This window comes from Xenopus laevis, chromosome 7L (genome assembly GCF_017654675.1).
Source record: "Xenopus laevis strain J_2021 chromosome 7L, Xenopus_laevis_v10.1, whole genome shotgun sequence".
Taxonomy (NCBI): Eukaryota; Metazoa; Chordata; class Amphibia; order Anura; family Pipidae; genus Xenopus; species Xenopus laevis.
In genome coordinates, this window is record NC_054383.1 from 115,743,060 (window position 1) to 115,762,113 (window position 19,054).

The 19,054-nt window shown below is 39.9% G+C and overlaps 1 protein-coding gene across 1 annotated transcript in view; it reads right to left on the bottom strand.

The window, feature by feature from the left end:
- Window positions 1-3,600: 3,600 nt before the first annotated feature.
- The window catches only part of LOC108695901 (SH3 and multiple ankyrin repeat domains protein 1), a 56,593-nt gene continuing 41,139 nt past the window's right edge, over window positions 3,601-19,054 (bottom strand). Inside the window, exons 13-14 of the mRNA XM_041569075.1 lie at window positions 3,829-3,904; window positions 3,601-3,712 (exon numbers count right to left, since the gene is read on the bottom strand). Coding sequence (XP_041425009.1) covers window positions 3,601-3,712; window positions 3,829-3,904 — 188 coding nt within the window. The remainder of the gene's footprint in view (window positions 3,713-3,828; window positions 3,905-19,054) is intronic.

Consider the following 19,054-nt stretch of genomic DNA (forward strand, 5'->3'; position numbering starts at 1 on the left):
AGCTGGTCTGTGAATGCCACTAACTCTTCCTGACAGGGTGTAATTGTGTGTTTTCACTCTGGGGGGCACAGATTGTTATATCTGCCTTGGGTGGCAAAGTTCCTTGGCCTGTGAGGAATACAGTTATGTTCCATTTAGTGGTGGTAAATGGAACATTTTCTAATTGGACCAGTGTTGTTAGTGGAGTACCGCAGGGCTCTGTACTAGGTCCCTTGCTTTTCAACTTGTTTATTAATGACCTGGAGGTGGGCATTGAAAGTACTGTTTCTATTTTTGCAGATGATACTAAATTGTGCAGAACTATAGGTTCCATGCAGGATGCTGCCACTTTGCAAAGTGATCTGTCTAAACTGGAAAACTGGGCAGCAAACTGGAAAATGAGGTTCAATGTTGATAAATGCAAGGTTATGCACTTTGGCAAAAATAATATAAATGCAAGTTATACACTAAATGGCAATGTGTTGGGAGTTTCCTTAAATGAAAAGGATCTAGGGGTCTTTGTAGATAACACGTTGTCTAATTCTGGGCAGTGTCATTCTGTGGCTACTAAAGCAAATAAAGTTCTGTCTTGCATAAAAAAGGGCATTAACTCAAGGGATGAAAACATAATTATGCCTCTTTATAGGTCCCTGGTAAGGCCTCATCTGGAGTATGCAGTTCAGTTTTGGACTCCAGTCCTTAAGAGGGATATAAATGAGCTGGAGAGAGTGCAGAGACGTGCAACTAAATTGGTTAGAGGGACGGAAGACTTAAATTATGAGGGTAGACTGTCAAGGTTGGGGTTGTTTTCTCTGGAAAAAAGGCGCTTGCGAGGGGACATGATTACACTTTACAAGTACATTAGAGGACATTATAGACAAATGGCAGGGGACCTTTTTACCCATAAAGTGGATCACCGTACCAGAGGCCACCCCTTTAGACTAGAAGAAAAGAACTTTCATTTGAAGCAACGTAGAGGGTTCTTCACAGTCAGGACAGTGAGGTTGTGGAATGCACTGCCGGGTGATGTTGTGATGGCTGATTCAGTTAATGCCTTTAAGAATGGCTTGGATGATTTTTTGGACAGACATAATATTAAAGGCTATTGTGATACTAAACTCTATAGTTAATATAGGTATGGGTATATAGAATTTTAATTAAAAGTAGGGAGGGGTGTGTGTATGGATGCTGGGTTTTCATTTGGAGGGGTTGAACTTGATGGACTTTGTCTTTTTTCAACCCAATTTAACTATGTAACTAACTATGTAATTACTTAAATGAAGCAGATCTTATGTCTTTCTTGTCCACTAAGTGGGCACAACCAGCACAGAATGATGAAGTGGTGCACAGATGATGCACTATATTTATAGAAACGTGGGTGCAGAAATATTCTTTTTTTGACCTGCTGAAATACTACACTTTGTTTTGCTATGGTTTTGAGTCTCTAATTGACTTGGCATCTGCGATGACTGCGCTACTGTATTTTCTGGCTCAGTTACAAGGTAAGATACCTAATACACCCCAGTAAGTCAGTATAATGTTTATTATATCTTCTGTTTTGGCTGATTGAGCACTAACGCCTGTGCCCGGCATGCTCAGAGAAAATAGAGTGTGAAGCGCCCACCCCACACGATCACCCCACTCTGCCCTCTGTCTCCAACAATGTCAATGGACAGACATAAAGTACGAGTAAGTGCATGGCTGTGTGCATGTGCTAATCTCAGTAAATCCAAGTGAGAACCCAACCCTTTGAGACTCCTGCTGTAAACTAATTTACATACTCATGAGGAAGTCACAAGGGGGTTAGCCATAAAAACGCCATGATCATGAGCACAGGTACCATAATAGTAAGAGCTGAGGTTCACCTTCAAAGCACAATGCTGCTACATTCTATGCTTATAGAAGACATCATGGATGTGCAGGGGTTGTACTATAGCATGTGAACCCTGAAAATGAATGAGAACTCTGCAGGGGTTACATACAAACCTCTTTAAATTGCATGCACCATGTTAGATCATTTAATTATAGAGATCCTTATCTACCAATCCTTATCTAGCGACCACGTAGTTACTAAATTATCAACGATCTCCAAAACTGGTGACCTGCTATGCCTCCTCCACCTAATTTTCTACTTCTGTACATTGGTATTACTATGACATTAGCACACCAAGTTGTATCAATCAGTATTTCATCAAAATGCAATAACAATAAAGACACATCCAATCTCTTGAAAACCCAACTTGCTGGTAAGCCCACTGGTATACATTTCAGGAATCTCTAAATTGGGAACATTGACAGGTTCATGACAGAAAAACAGTGCACCAGAGTCCAGTGTGTCACCAGGTCACATCATGATAACCAAGAGACCAGGCTACTTCACTTTCCACACAGAGCAAGAACTGAAAAACTAGTGTTTTTAAGGCTTTCCTTGGCTTGGTGAATGAAATTGGTTTGATCCATAGGGCTAAACTCCACAGGAGATTTTGTAGGATGGTTTTAGATTAACAAAATTCATCCTACAAGTCGGATGTAGTCGCATCGGTTAAAATATAATGTGACTAACACCTGGTCCACTAACACATGGAACCAAGAAAACTCCAGGTGGTCCCAGATGTAAGTATGCCCAAACTAGGTTCATTCCTTATTTTTAAATGAGATCAAGAAGGAGAAATGAAGGGAATGATAGTTAAAAGAATGTAAAGTGGAGATACCAGGAAAATAAAGAAGCTGGGTGAAGAAAGGAGGAAATCAGTTTGATGAATGACTATGTGGTTTAAAGATCCCGATCATTTGAACCCCAACCCTCAGAAATTTAAGGGCTATTTTCAGTTTGTGGGCCCTCCAAGACCCAGTTATTTGCCTTTTATGTCCACACTAGGGTCATTCCTTATTTCTAAATGAGATCAAAAAGGACAAATGAAGGGAATGATCGATAAAAGAATATAGAGTGGAACTACCAAGAAAATAAAGAAGGTGGGTGAAGAAAGGAAGAAAACCATTTGGTGTAACCTTTTGGTTTAAAGATTCCTGTGGATCACTGGATCCCCACCCTAAAAAATGAAAGGGCTATTTCCAGGTGGCCCCAAGTGTTAGTGGGCCCTCCAAGACCGAGTTATTTGCCCTTTATGTCCATACTTTTCATTCCTTATTTCTAAATGAGATCCAAAGGGACAAATGAAGGGAATGATCGATAAAAGAATGTAGAGTGGAGATACATTTTGGTTTAAAGATTCCTGTGGACGACTGGAACCCCAACCCTCAAAAATGAAAGGGCTATTTCCAGGTGGTCCCAGGTGTTAGGATGCCCTCCTGGACCCAGTAATGTGCCTTTCATGTTCATACTAGATTCATTCCTTATTTCTAAATGAGATCAAAAAGGAGAAATGAAGGGAATGATAGATGAATGAATGTAAAGTGAAGATACCAGGAGAATAAAGAGGGTGGGTGAAGAATGGAGGAAGATAGCTTGAAGGGTGGCCTTGTGTTTTAAAGATTCATGTGGACCATTGGAACCCCAATCCTTGAAAATGTAAGGGCTATTTGTTTTACAAAAATGGAACAGCAAGAAAACAGTAACAGTCACAGCACTTGGTACAAATATCTGCTGAATCTGTATCCAGATCACATGAAGCCAAGTCCTCCAAATTCCACATTTCTGTATTTCTGAAGTGCACACTTCACTGTTTTGATTTGATCTTGTTGTTTTTGACTCGCCTGCTTCACACTGACCTCCCTTGGCATCAATTTTAACAATAATCACAGCTACCAATGCCCTTGAAGACAGATTGTATATGTACACGGCTTGCTGACAGATGGAACAGAGAGTCAAGTAGAGCAGGAGGTTCTTACCTGGGGGCATCAAAGCTGTCATAGGATCCAACCGTGTAGTGTCTAAATAAGCGCTTGGCTTTATCGCTCCGGCTCTCTGGCAAGACACAAACAAATGAGAGTGAGGCAGGAGGACCATACTGTATTTTCCAACATGGGACACACCTCTAGGGAGAGAAGGTTTTAGTGTATGTATCAATGCTGGATGAAGCCATGGTATGCTAAAATATGCTTCCAGCACTTTATTCTTTCTGTATTATTCAAACATTTTCAACAGACCAATAATTAATGAGATTTGAAGTTTTAATAATAAGAAAAGGTGAACACTGAAACCCTGGGGGTTTCTGCATAAGGGATCTTTCCTTAATTTGGATCTCCATACCTACCTTAAGTCTACTAAAAAAACAATGATTGTTTCGGTCCCAATAAGGATTAATTATATCCAAGGAGGGATCAAGTAAAGGTACAGTTTTACTATTACAGAAAAAAATTGAGCCTATGGGAGATGGCCTTCCAGTTATTTAAGATATTTTTGGATAACAGGTTTCCGGATAATGGATTCCATATATATTGATATCATATACTATAAAATGCTGCTTGAAATCATAGCCAATACATTTCTATAGTGTCTTATTCTATAATTATTCAAAAATAATAATCAGCAGTGGCGTAACTAGTTGTTACTGGGCCCCATAGCAAATTCATTTTAGGGCCCCAAAATATTTATAAGTTGGCCTATTTTACCAAGATATATTAAAATTGCTAATTAATTAGGGTCTCACTGGGCCCTCTACACTCCTGGGCCCCCCTGCAACCGCAGGGTCTGCTTCCTCTATAGTTACGCCCCTGATAATCAGGATGTATTTTAAAAGTTAAATAAAAAAGTGTTATTATGAAATAATAACCGGCGTGGGCTATACAAAGAATACAATATAAAATACTAACCCCCATGTTTAATAGAAGACACTGGGGCTCATTTATAAACATTGAGCAAATTTGCACCCGGGTAGTAACCCATAGCAACCAACTTTTTCAGCTAGCAGTAGGTTGAACAATGAAAACAATCATCTGATTGGTTGCCATGGGTTACTGCCCAAGTGCAAATTTGCCCAGTGTTTATAAATGAGCCACAATAAGTTTGCCCGGTAGCAGTAACAAATAGCAACCAATAAGATGTTGACTTTTAAACAGGTGACCAGTAAATTATACCTGCTGATGGGTTGCTATGGGTTACTGCACCTGGGCAAACATAATGCCTTTTATTACATAAGCCCAATAGTGTGAGATCTGTTGCTGAATACTTAGGGCCTGGGGTTTTTCAACATAATATTGTTCCATTCGGCTTTTCCCTTTAATTTTCGTCATTTCGCATTAACTTAAAAAAATCTAAGATTGGGTTACCTTTACCATTCTAGTTACACTGATCTCATCAGTATCTCCTGTGATTTCATTATCAGCTACTCTGATCTCAGCAATATCGACTATGAGCTCATCAATAGCTACTGGGGTATCATCAAGAGCTACAGTAATCTCGTCAAAATCTTCTACAAACTCATAAGTAGGTACTGCGATGTCAGCAATATATACTAAATTTCATCAGGAAATACTGCAATCTCATCATTGGTTACTGCATTCTCATCAAGGGCTACAGTGATTAGTGATGATTGAAAATTTTCGCTAGGTATCAATTCATAGCACAATTTTGCGTATTTTGCGTGGAAATCTGCAAAAAAAGTCACCACCAGAAAGTCATTGTGGAAAAAACATCCCATGACTTCAGTGATTTTTGTGCATTTTCACCTGGTTTTTGTGAACAGATTCTCTCATCACTAACAGTTAAAGGGGCAAATTTACTTATGGTCGAATATCGAGGGTTAATTAACCCTCGATACTCAACTGCTGAATTGAAATCCTTCGACTATTGAAGTTGAAGGATTTAGCGCTATTCCTGCGATCGTTCGATCGAAGGAATAATCGTTCGAACGAACGATTAAATCCTTTGAATCAAACGATTCGAAGGATTTTAATCCATCGATCGAAGGATTATCCTTCTATCAGAAAAACCTTAGAAAGCCTATGGGGACCTTCCCCATAGTCTAACATTGGCCTCGGTAGGTTTTAGGTGGCGAACTAGGGGGTCGAAGTATTTTTTAAAGAGACAGTACTTCGACTATTGAATGGTCGAATAGTCGAACGTTTTTTAGTTCGAATCGAAGTCGAAGGTCGAAGTCAATGTCGAAGTAGCCCATTCGATGGTCGAAGTAGCCACAAAAACACATTCGAAATTCAAAGTTTTTTTCTAGCATGAATTTGCCGCAAATTCCTGCGTATCGCTGCTGGCAGATAAATTTGCGAATCTCCTGCGAAAGTTCGCCAGCGTCAATTTCCGATTTTCACGATTTTTCCGTGAAAACATTCGAATTGCTCGATTTTTTCGTGAAAGCATTCAAATTGCTAGATTTTTTTCGTGAAAATGTTCGAAGTGCTCGAATTGTTGTGAAAACGTTCGAATTGCTCTATTTTTCATCAATATCTTCTGTAATTACATCAATAGCGGCTGTGACCTCCACAATATCTGTCGATAGCTACGGTGACCTCAGCAATATTTATGAGCTCGTTGATAGCTACAGTGATCTCATAAAAAGCTGCTCCAAACTTATAGGTTAAAAACTGGAAATTTGGTTCTTAAAGTGGCAGCTTTTTGACATTCTCACCTTGCCTCATGGCAGGAGCGGCCCTGTAGGTAGCTACTGACATCTCAGCAATATCTGCTAAATCTCATCAAGAGATACTGCCATGTCATCAGTAGTTACTGTATTCTCAGCGAAAGCTACTGTGATCTCATCATGTGACCTCATCAATAGCTACTGTGATCTCATTAATGGCTACAGTGATCTTAGCAATATCTTCTGTGCTCAGCGCAATATCTGCTATGAGTTTGTCAATAGCTACTGTGATCAGGGTCGGACTGGGCCAGTGGGACACCCGGAAAAAACCCATGGGCCATGCCGCCCAGACCCGCTCTCTGCATGAAGCCTTTCCCACTGCCGCTGGCCTCTGTGTCATAGATGTGAGAAGAAAAAGGTACACGCAGGGCGGCAGAGGGGGTTGTAGCTCAGGTAGGGGCTGTAGGGGGTTTGGGGCCCCTGAAGCATCAGCCCCAGTGGGCCTGGGGCCCCCAGTCCAACGCTGACTGTGATTTCATCAAGAACTACAGTAATCTCATCAAAACTTGCTACAAACTCAAACAAACGTATCTAAGTGGCCAGGGGCGTAACTACCGGGGGAGCAAGGGGTGCAACTGGTCCAGGGTCCGCACCCCCGCAGGGCAGATCGTGCGGGCTGCAGCCGGCTGGATTAGTCTGCTGCCGCATTGAAAAATTACACGGATGAGGGTGGGGGCGGGCCCAGCCCGCACCAGGGCCCGTCCCCACCTAGTTTTGTTACTGTAAGTGGCTACTGTGATCTCATCAAGAGCTAACATGATCTTATTAATGAATAGTTTTTTGCTCAGAACCGAGTTTTCGCAGTTTTGGCAGGAGCAAAATTTTTTGCAAATCCGTGCTAGAGTTTGGCTATGCAGTCGGAAATTAAACTACAAATGTCATCCTTATGGGAGCCAATGAGCAACCAATGAGATGTATTGAATTTCTGGCCTGAGCAACAGGGAGAAAGGATATGACGACTAGAATATTTTTCTATGAAGAAGATTTGTAACACAGTGGAACGGAACTTGAGTAATAAGGCCAAGCAATGTATATGTAATTGCAGAGCTAAAACACTTTAACAGCAATGTAAACTCACCTTCCCATTGACTCCAATGCATTTCTGCAAAATTGTCTGCAGTTGTGACCTCATTAATTCATACTAATGTAAAGACACTTAAGCCAAAACTTTGAGCACCCATTTCGCTTTGCCGAAAATTCACAAAACCACAAAAAACTTGCCAAATGCATTGAAGTATATGGGCAACAAATTGTTTTGACATGCAAAATTTTTTTTTCACTCATTGGAGTCTATGGGCGTTTTTTTTTTCCGTGGTGAAACCTGACGAAAATTTTTCGCTCATCGCTAGAGCTCAATTCAAGGGCAGGGAACATCACACAACTGTATTTCCGTGCAGTTTCCATAATGGTAAACTATGATGTCTCTCCTTGAACAGATTACTCACATTTGCTAAGGACAGAAGTGGCACATGATAGAATATCATTTAATCTGTGTGGGAAGAAGTGGTAGTTGTTTACTACAAGTGAATGATCGGGAATTGCATGATCTTATTCTGGATCAACCCTGTGTGTCTACCTGCGCACTTTCTTCTGAATAAATGAATATATTTCACGTGGATTCAGGGAAATCATGCAGAAAATGTCATGTATGTACAGAGTATTATTATTATATTGTATGACGTGACATTGCTGATGGTGTTATTCCCAGAACTATTAATACTCCCTAGTTTTCTGCTAGTTTACATCAGAACCCAAAAGCTGGTTAGTAAGTCCATCGGAACAAAGTTCCACTTCCTTCTCCATTTCTTACACAATTCTTACATGTTCTGTGTTTAACAGGCCTGTAAAGAAGAAGCAATACAAGGAGAAGTGTCCAAGGAATTGTAGGAACTGAAGTATTGGCTAAGGAAGAACTGACTGCTGCAACATAGTTGTAATGACACATGTAGTCATGACTAGCAATGGAGAGAATAGGAAAGGACAGGCAGACATTCGGGAGAAGCCCTTGGAGATGCTATTAAAGGGGGTGGTTCACCTTTACATTAACTTTTAGTATGTTATAAAATGGCTAATTCTAAGCAACGTTTCAATTGGTTGTCATTTTATCTTTTTTTATAGTTTTTGCATTATTTTCCTCTTTTTCTAACTTCTGAATGGAGGTCACCGACAAAAATAAATGCTCTGTAAGGCAACAAATGTATTATTATTTCTATCATTCATCTTTCTATTTAGGCCTCTTCTATTCATATTCTAGTCTCTTATTCAAACCGATCCATTGTTGCTAGGTAATGTGGACCCTAGCAACCAGATTGAAGAAACTCTAAACTGAAGAGCTGCTGAATAAAAAGCTAAATGACTCAAAAGCCACAGCTAATAAAAAATGAAAGCCAATTGCAAATTGTCTCAGAATATCACTCTCTACATCATACTACAACTTACAGAGATCCTGTAATCGGGAAAACATGTTTTTTTTTCAAAACACATCAGTTAATAGTGCTGCTCCAGCAGACTTCTGCGCTGAAATTCATTTCTCAAAAGAGCAAACAGATTTTTTTATATTCAATTTTGAAATCTGACATGGGGCTAGACATTTTGTCAATTTCCCAAAAGCCCCCAGTCATGTGACTTGTGCCTGCACTTTATTAGAGAAATGCTTTCTGGCAGGCTGCTGTTTTTCCTTCTCAATGTAACTGAATGTGTCAGTGGGACATGGGTTTTTACTATTGATTGTTGTTCTTAGATCTACCAGGCAGCTGTTATCTTGTGTTAGGGAGCTGTTATCTGGTTACCTTCCCATTGTTCTTTTGTTTGGCTGCTGGGGGGAAAGGGAGGGGTGATATCACTCCAACTTGCAGTACAGCAGTAAAGAGTGATTGAAGTTTATCAGAGCACAAGTGACACGACTTGGGGCAGCTGGGAAATTGACAATATGTCTGGTCCCTTGTCAGATTTCAAAATTGAATATAAAAAAATCTGTTTGCTCTTTTGAGAAATGGATTTCAGTGCAGAATTCTTTTTAACTGATATATTTTGAAAAAATTTTTTTTTCCCATGACAGTATCCCTTTAATTTAAAGCTGAACAACCCCTTTAATTTTGGTGCACCAGCAAATATTTACATCACCCCAAAATCAACATGATTAAGAAGAAACGTTTGGAGTTTCAGCCTTAAATCATCACACAACTGCTGCTTCATGGGAAAAAGGTAGGTCTCCATTGACAGAGGTGCATTAAAAATGTCTATAAATGATTGACCTTTAACAACGTCGGAGCTATCACTGCATTGATTTTTGGCGGTGACTATTCGAGGTCCCATTAGATACTATTGACCTTGTTACAAAACAATAAGGGACATTTCCGAATGCAAGGGCCAATAATGCAGAGTACTTTTCCCACAACTGTAATTGAGGCCTTGCTCCAAGTTCAGCTACCTAGGTGGCCTCTCCACTAATCCGGGCCTGGGAATTGTAAATAACCTCAGTATTTGTGAAGCATCCATATCCTCCTAATAGGGAAGCTCCCAATCTGTTATTTTTTTCAACACAACTATAGTCAGTAAATGGAACGTAAATACTAGGAATGCACCAAATCCAGGTTTTGGTTCAGGATTCGGACAGGATTCTGCCTTATTCAACAGGATTCAAATTCAAATCTGAATCCCAATTTGCATATGTAAATTAGGGGCAGTTAAGGAAGTCACATGACTTATTGTCACAAAAGAAGAATTTTTTCACACTTTTTCCTTTCCTGTCCCTAATTTGCATATGCAAATTAGGATTCGGATTAAGTAAGGTATTCGGGCGAATCTTTCACCTAGGATTCAGGGATTTGGCGAATCCCAAATAGTGGATTCAGGGCATCCCTAGTAAATACACTGAGGACCAACTACATACAGCTGTGTGCCTCTAGCGGGTTATTTAGGGTTTTAGAGTTTTTTTATACCCCCAATGAACTCACAACTCTTATTTAAGAAAAAACTCAATTGTAAAAAACTTTGATTCAGCAAGTTTGGGGTTAACAACCCGAAAACTCAAATTTATCAAGTTTTCGGCAGGAAAAAACTCGATTCAATTGAATTGAGTTTTCAGGCAAAATCCTCTGGGAAAAAACTCGAACATCATGAAGACTTCAGATGGTTCAAGGGACCTCTGTCTATGGGGCATATTTATCAAAGAGTGAAGTTAGAGATGGCCACAGTCCTCTAGAGTGAAATTCCACCACTCTCCATTTATTTCTATGGGATTTTAAAAGGTGTATTTATCGAAGGATGAACTTTCACTTTCACCCATTGAAAAATACTCTTTTAAAAATCCTATAGAAATGAATGGAGAGTGGCGGAATTTCACTCTAGAGGACTGTGCGATCTTTAACTTCACTCTTTGATCAATATGCCCCAATGACTTCTGTATGACCTCGACAGGTTTCAGTGTATTTTCAGATTGAAGCTATTTCCAGGGTCGGGGTATACTGTAATAAATCTTGAAAAATTCGAGTATTTTTGTAACCCGACAATGTGACTTTCCACCAAAAGAAAAAAAAACCTTTAAAACTCGAATTTTGGTGGAAAAAACAACTCGAACCTTAATAAATAACCCCCTAAATGTAGTCAAAATGCAGACTACAAATTAAAGGGATATAGTACCTCTAGTTTAAAAAATAAGCCTATTTCTACTACTACAATCACTACAACAAATAAAACTAAGTTCTATACAGTGGTTTCCAACATCGAGATCTCCCATGAGCTTTATTTCCTGTTGTGGAGGGGGCAGTAAAGGTGTGGGACATGCTTATACCTTGCAATAATAATAGGGATGCACCGAATCCACTATTTTGGATTTGGTCGAACCCCCGAATCCTTCGCGAAAGATTCGGCCGAATACCAAACTGAATAAAAATTTGCATATGCAAATTAGGGTTGGGAAGGGGAAAACATTTTTTACTTCCTTGTTTTGTGACAAAAAGTCACGTGATTTTCCTCCCTGCCTCTAATTTGCATATGCAAATTATGATTCGGCCAAATCCGAATCCTGCTGAAAAAGGCTGAATCCTGTCCGAATCCTGGATTCGGTGCATCCATAAATGAAATGAAATAGCAACACATTGTTTGCTCAAGAGTAGCCTCTACTGGATGAAGAAAGTACTGTAAACAAAACAGGACAAGTTTTTCGTTGCATTTTTTAAAGAGACAGTATAACCTTTGATCAGCAGAGATTAGGGTTGCCACCTGGCTGGTATTTTACCGACCTGGCCGGTAAAAATAATGGTTGATCCCAATGTTATTAATAGGGAGAAAAGATAAATATATAGGAAGGACGGTATTTTTTTCTGGAAAAGGTGGCAACCCTAGCAGAGGTGCAATGAATAGGTCTTGCGCTGAACATACTGTACTTTCTGCCTATTGTTTTAATCATAAATCCACGAATTGTGTTATTTCTTGAGCTAAACAGAGCAAACAGGGAAACAGAAGTGACCCCATGTTTGGTCCTTGCGAGGTATATAACTCACTGCACTAGAAGAGCTAAAAATTTAAAATTTAGAACTGTTATTTAGGCTCTTACACTGACCAAGAGAGGCTTTTTTGGTCAGTTCTAAGATGAGCAGCATCACAAAACCTTTTGTCTTCCTTTAGTCTTTAGTAAGCCAAAATAAACAGCAGGTAGCGTTGTTTTTAACTCATTATATTAGCCATCTAAAAACTTGTAATATCTTATGCCTTGAAATAATATTGAAATGAAAGCAACACATTGTTTGCTGAAGAGTAGCCTCTACTGGACGAACAAAATAACTGAAGCTACTGTAAGGCTGGGGCCACGCGATGTTTATCAATGTGGATTCACTGCAGGCACAGAATCCACTGCCTTGCTGCTCCCCTTGCCATTTCAACTCGTGCAAAATGCAAAATGGCACATTTGGACGTCAAAATCCACAGCGTCTACTTGCACCCGAGCGGAAACAATGCTTTTGGGTGCAGGCACACCAGGAGCGGAAGAGCACTGAGGCAGCGGATTCTTCCCTGGCCTAAACAAAACCGGCAACGTTTTTGGTTGTATCTTTTTTAAAGGGACAGTATAACCTTTGTTCAGCTTGAGTGCAATGAATAGTGTTTTTGCTAAACATACTTTTTGCCATTGTTTTAATCACAATCGATCTAGTTAAACAGGGAAACTGAAGTGACCCCATGTCTGCCCCTTGCAAGTTAAATAACCCTGTGCGTTAGCAGAGCCGACATTCCGGTTTTAAAACTAAAAATTCGACTCCTACAGTTACCAGGAGAGACTTTTTGGTCAGTTCCAAGATGAGCAGCATCCTAGGAATATTTTCCTCATTAAATTAGTCTTTAGTAAGCCAACATAAACAGCAGGTGGCACTGTTTTTATAACTTATTATTTTAGCCATTTAAAAACTGCTAATATCTTGAAAAGTATAAAAAAAAAAGTCTTTAGAAGAGCATGTGTAGCTATTTTCCATTCATTTCTTTTGAAAGTTTACATTTCCTTTAAACTTCAAAACTCTTGACTTGTCACTGACCCCCAAATCCTACTAAATTTCATGCATGGCAAGTGGGTTGATATGAAAAATGATGTACTCGCAGTCCTGGAATGTATAAATATGGCTAAAAGCAGCAGCCACTTGCTGTAATAAGTGAAATAACATGCTCTTAAATTAAGGAACATTTCCTGAGAAAATGACTATATAATTTTCGCCTGCTTCTCTGGATATGAAGGTGTGGGTTTCTTTCCCTTTGTGTTGCTAAATGGCCATCCCACCGCTGAAATACTGGCACTTAGAAATCTTATCTGGCTCAGGAAATTGACATTTTAATGTTAATGACACTGGAGGAAGCCAGGGACACAGGCAAAGTGAGCTAAGTATAAAAAAGATAGTATGGGGGTGAATTGGATTTTTATATACTGTATCTTATGGTTATAGCTAAATGTTATAGTGTATTTACAGGAAGGAAACAACACGTGAGATTTACACTTGGGTTGTTGTGTTGAGGCCAGGGCAAGTTGCATCTGAATCCCAAAATCACCAAAATATCATGACAGGTAGCAAACATGGAAGCCCAGAAGCAGAGACCAATAATGGGCAATAACCTGATGTAAAATGAAGAAGGGTTTAATCATAGGCACAGGCACATCACCATTTGCATGTATTTGCCAGAACTCAATTTCCTTTCCATTGCATCTTCCTGTTAAGTTACACTTTGTTTCCCAAAAGCCAGAATTTTGGTACAGCCTCTTCTATGTCAAACTCCCACAAAAAGCAAGAACTTTTTGTGGCTGCACAACTAAAAAATTCTGAAAGTAAAAATTTATTCTAGAAAATCAGGTCACAGTGTTTTTTTTTAAAGTGTCAGTATCCTTAAAGGAGAAGGAAAGGTTAAAACTAAGTAAGCCTTATCAGAAAGGCCCATCTAAATATACCAGTAAACCCCCAAAGTAATGTTGCTCTGAGTCCCCTGTCAAAAGAAATACTGTATTTCTTTCCTTCTATTGTGTACACATGGGCTTCTGTATTAGACTTCCTGCCTTCAGCTTAAACCTCATTGCCCTGGGCAAGAGCATGCTCAGTTTGCTCCTCTTCCCCCGCCCCCTCCCTTCTCTGCTGTAATCTGAGCCCAGAGCAGGGAGAGACTCAGGCAGGAAGTGATGTCACACCACATTAATACTGCAGCTCCTATTCTAAACAAACAGAGAGTTTCTAGAGCTTTTTACTCAGGTATGGTAATACATTCTACAGAATAAATATAGCACTCTAGCTTGCACTATTGCAGCTAATCTATTGGCAATAAAATGCCTCCATAGCTTTCCTTCTCCTTTAAAGGGCATGTAAAGTCTAAAATAGAATAGAATAAAATAGAATAATGCTAGAAATGCTGTATTTTGTATACTAAATATAAACATGAACTTACTGCACCACAAGCCTAATCAAACAAATGATTTATGCTTTCAAAGTTGGCCACAGGGGGTCACCATCTTGTAACTTTGTTAAACGTCTTTGCAAGACTAAGACTGTGCACATGGTCTGGGCTGCTTAGGGATCGTCATAAACAAAGCTGCTTGAGTTCTGCATGGCTGGGAAGTAAGGCGGGAGCTCCCCCTGCTGTTCATAAGTATGATTGTTTCCCTGCAGAGCAGTTAGGGACCATCTGACAATTCCTATCCACAGCAGTAAATGAAGGGAGAATTTCACTGCATACAGTCAGGTTTCTTATAAAAACGGTACACATTTTTTAATTAAAGTATATTGGAGATAGGTTTCTTTTTCATTAAAGAAAGTAAAAATGGGATTTATTTTTTTGCCTTTACATGCCCTTTGAATGTGAACAAGGTAAGTACTGCCAGTCATGTGACTCTTATTGGGAGATATTACTGATGTGAGAGGTGTAGAGTTAAGCATTAAGCATTTCAATACAAGATATGGATTAAACATGAATATGTTCAAAGTCACTCCTTTGAATTGAGTGGACCCCCCCCCCCCCCCGTGTGCACATACAACTAATACTATAAGAGGTGCATTAGATGGAGGACTTTATGGGCTCCTTTGAAGTGATTGAAATATAATTAGGAAAATTAGGAAAAGCGGGCGGGCTGTTTTGACCCAGACAGCCATCTCCGAAAACCGGGTCCAAACCAGACAGGTGGCAACTGTAACATCAAACCATCACAAAAGGTCTGAAAGCATACCCCCCAACATTTGAAAAATTAAAAGAGGGACAAATACCTGTGTTATGCGCAGTGCAGCATAATTTTTGGCCATGCCCATTTTATGGCCACACCCCCTAATTACCATGTCCATTTTACAAAATTTGGCAGGTTATGAAAGTCTGAACACAGTTTTAGTGCAATGTTTTATGTGTTATAACAGTTTTGCTATTGAAAGTTTATTGCCCTTTAAAGGGCACCTGTTGGGTAAAAATGTTATCCCCAACCAAAAGTGCAGGCTAATAGAGCCCGAATTCCGGTTGGGGATAACAGTAATTTATTTTTAAAAAATTGCCCCTGCCAGCGCTACGCTACCCACACAGCCATTCTAAGCAAAACATATTTTTTAGATCGTACACCCAAATAATGAATTTTCGGATTTTATTTTGTAAATGTATCTTTAAAAAATGAATTTGTTCTATATTTTTCCCTCTCGTGTCAGATCAGTAAAGCAAATTGTGGAATTATAAAAGACTTAAAATGGAAACATGAGTTGATACATATCTTTCCAGCATCAGATAAATATCAGCAACTAATGTATCCATGACAGTTGCTGTGGGACAGACTTAGTAGTGAAAGACACTACTCTGCTTGTGAAGGTGAACTGCCCCTTTAAAACTGAGGGAGTAATAGGACTGGGGAAGGTGGGACCCACAGTGCACTCACCTGTAGGTGAAGTTTTAGCACTTGATGATTAAGTGCATTTGAGCCAAGCTGAAGGAATTCTATAGTCATGAGGAGACATTAACACTAGGGATGTAGCGAACTGCCGTTTTCGTGTTCGCGAACGCCGTTCGCGAACACCGGCAAAAAATGCGAACGGTTCTCGAACAGTTCGCGAACTTCGAACACCCGCTAAATCGTTCGATTCGAACGTTCGAAGGATTTTTCGTTCGATTCGAACGTTTGAAGGATTTTCATCGTTCGATCGAAGGATTTTCATTCGAATCGAACGGTCGAGGGATTTTAATCGTTCGAACGAATGGAAATCAGTCGAACGAATGGAAATCGTTCGATTTTAGCGGTCGAATGGTCGCGAACTCAAATTGCGAACGTTCCCAAACGTTCGCGAACATTAGGCGGACGCGAACGGTCGAAGTTCGCGCGAACAAGTTCGCAGGCGAACTGTTCGCTACATCCCTAATTAACACTGAGCCATGGACTAGGGCAGTGAGTTATATAGTGAATAAAGTACCTCCTCCTGGAAAAGTTTAAGGAAATTATAAGTTACCAAGGAGTTCCATGTCCATATAAAAATATGAGGCCAAGGGCTGAATGTTTTTATACAGCTCATGGAAGTCCGAGGTGACTTGTATTATCCTCATATTTTGCAACAGGCGGTACTTTAATTCTTTAATTATTATATTAAGTATCAGTGAGTTGTGTGACAGAAATGACATCACTAAGCTCCATTTATTAGGATATAATTTACAGGATATTCATGGCTCTTGTGTATTTTATTTTTACAGTATATATGTATGTATATATATATCCCTCCTAAAATAAGTTGTACTCACAGGACTTACGATAAACAAAGTTTATTTAATATTCACACATTCATAATATATATCAAGTAAATATAAATATACATAGTATACAGTCAGGGTCACACATGCACACCGGGGGGCCCCAGAGGTTTGGAACCCAGTGGGCCCCCAATGTCCAGTCCCACCCTGTATACAGTCGGCTAAACATTGGAGGCAGCAGGTCAGGTAAGGACACTGTTTAGGAGTTACATAGTTACATAGTTAAATCGGGTTGAAAAAAGACAAAGTCCATCAAGTTCAACCCCTCCAAATGAAAACCCAGCATCCATACACACACCCCTCCCTACTCTCACATAAATTCTATATACCCATACCTATACTAACTATAGAGTTAAGTATCACAATAGCCTTTGATATTATGTCTGTCCAAAAAATCATCCAAGTCATTCTTATAGTCATTAACAGAATCAGCCATCACAACATCACCCGGCAGTGCATTCCACAACCTCACTGTCCTGACTGTGAAGAACCCCCTACGTTGCTTCAAATGAAAGTTCTTTTCTTCTAGTCTGAAGGGGAGGCCTCTGGTACGGTGATCCACTTTATGGGTAAAAAGATCCCCTGCTATTTGTCTATAATGTCCTCTAATGTACTTGTAAAGTGTAATCATGTCCCCTCGCAAGCGCCTTTTTTCCAGAGAAAACAACCCCAACCTTGACAGTCTCCCCTCATAATTTAAGTCTTCCCTCCCTCTAACCAATTTAGTTGCACTTAGTCTCTGCACTCTCTCCAGCTCATTTATATCCCTCTTTAAGGACTGGAGTCCAAAACTGCACTGCATACTCCAGATGAGGCCTTACCAGGGACCTATAAAGAGACATAATTATGTTTTCATCCCTTGAGTTAATGCCCTTTTTTATGCAAGACAAAACTTTATTTGCTTTAGTAGCCACAGAAATGTTCCATTTACCACCGCTCTTTGTAGTCTGACCTATAGTTTTGAGGCTGATAACGGGATCCTTTTTTGAATAGAGGCACCACATTAGCAATTCGCCAGTCACTCTGCACTATGCCAGATCTCAATGAATCCTGAAATATGACCTAAAGAGGTTTGGCAATCACAGAGCTAAGCTCGCTAAGTACCCTGGAGTGATCTTTTTATTAGTGACTTCTTACTACTTATATTGAAAGTATTTGCTTTGCTATTATTTGTTTAGGGTCCTTATATTTCCAGTGGAAAAGTCAACAGTATTCAGTTGTCAAAAAAAACAGTTGTCCTAAAAAAGTGATGCCCCTGACAGCAATCATACGAAAGTTATGTCCGACCAAAGCTAGTGACAGTCTCCCACTGAAAATCGTAAGATCGGCAATACATGCAGAGATATTATCGGCAGCCGACAAAAAATTTCTAACCTGTCCGATCGACCAAACGACCGATCTCTGCCGTACGAAAAATGTCGGGACTCTCCACACACAGTCCGAATCGCACGAATCCTCGATTTGTACGATCGGATCTTTGCGTCTATGGCCAGCTTTAGACAATACTGCTATACTGCATTTATGGGTTCCCAAGCTAATTGAATAAAAGCAGATCCACAATCAGTAGGAGATGTAGTTCATCATTACAGCCACTCGGTGGGAGTAGACTCACACAACTGAAATACATCCTTTTGCATTATTAAGAACCTGGCCGCATTTACCAAGCAAATCTGATTAGTTGTAAATAAATATGGAATTTATTAACTCAATAATAATTTCCTTCCGCATGCCCCTTACCTACTGACTCCTCCAGTCCCTTCATTGGTGAGTGGTGACTTCTACTAGGACTACTATAGGGACACTGTTGTTATAATTTTAGACCCAGTTTGATCCCCAACCAACAGGATCTCACACCTGCCCAATCGATATCTTGCCTATACTCAATCGGACATAGGACAGGCAGGCGGATGTTTTGGCCACGTGCACAGACCAACAAGCTGACAACCAGATGACATTCTAGATTTGCTGGCAGTTAGCATCAGTCTATGTATGACCAGCTTAAAGGAGAAAAAAAAAACCCTTATTAAAAAAAACCCCTACCCCCACCCCACATAGACACCCCTACCTCCTTCCCCCAGCCTAGCTGCTACCCCGGGCAAATGCCCCTAACTTTTTACTTACCCCTCGGTGCAGATTCAGGGATCGGAGTTCACGCCAAATGTATTCCGGGATCTTATACTTGATCCCAACTAAGATATAATTAATCCTTATTGGAAGAAAACCCAGCCTGTTGGATTTAGTTAATGTTTACATGATTTTCTACTTGACTTAAGGTATGAAGATCCAAA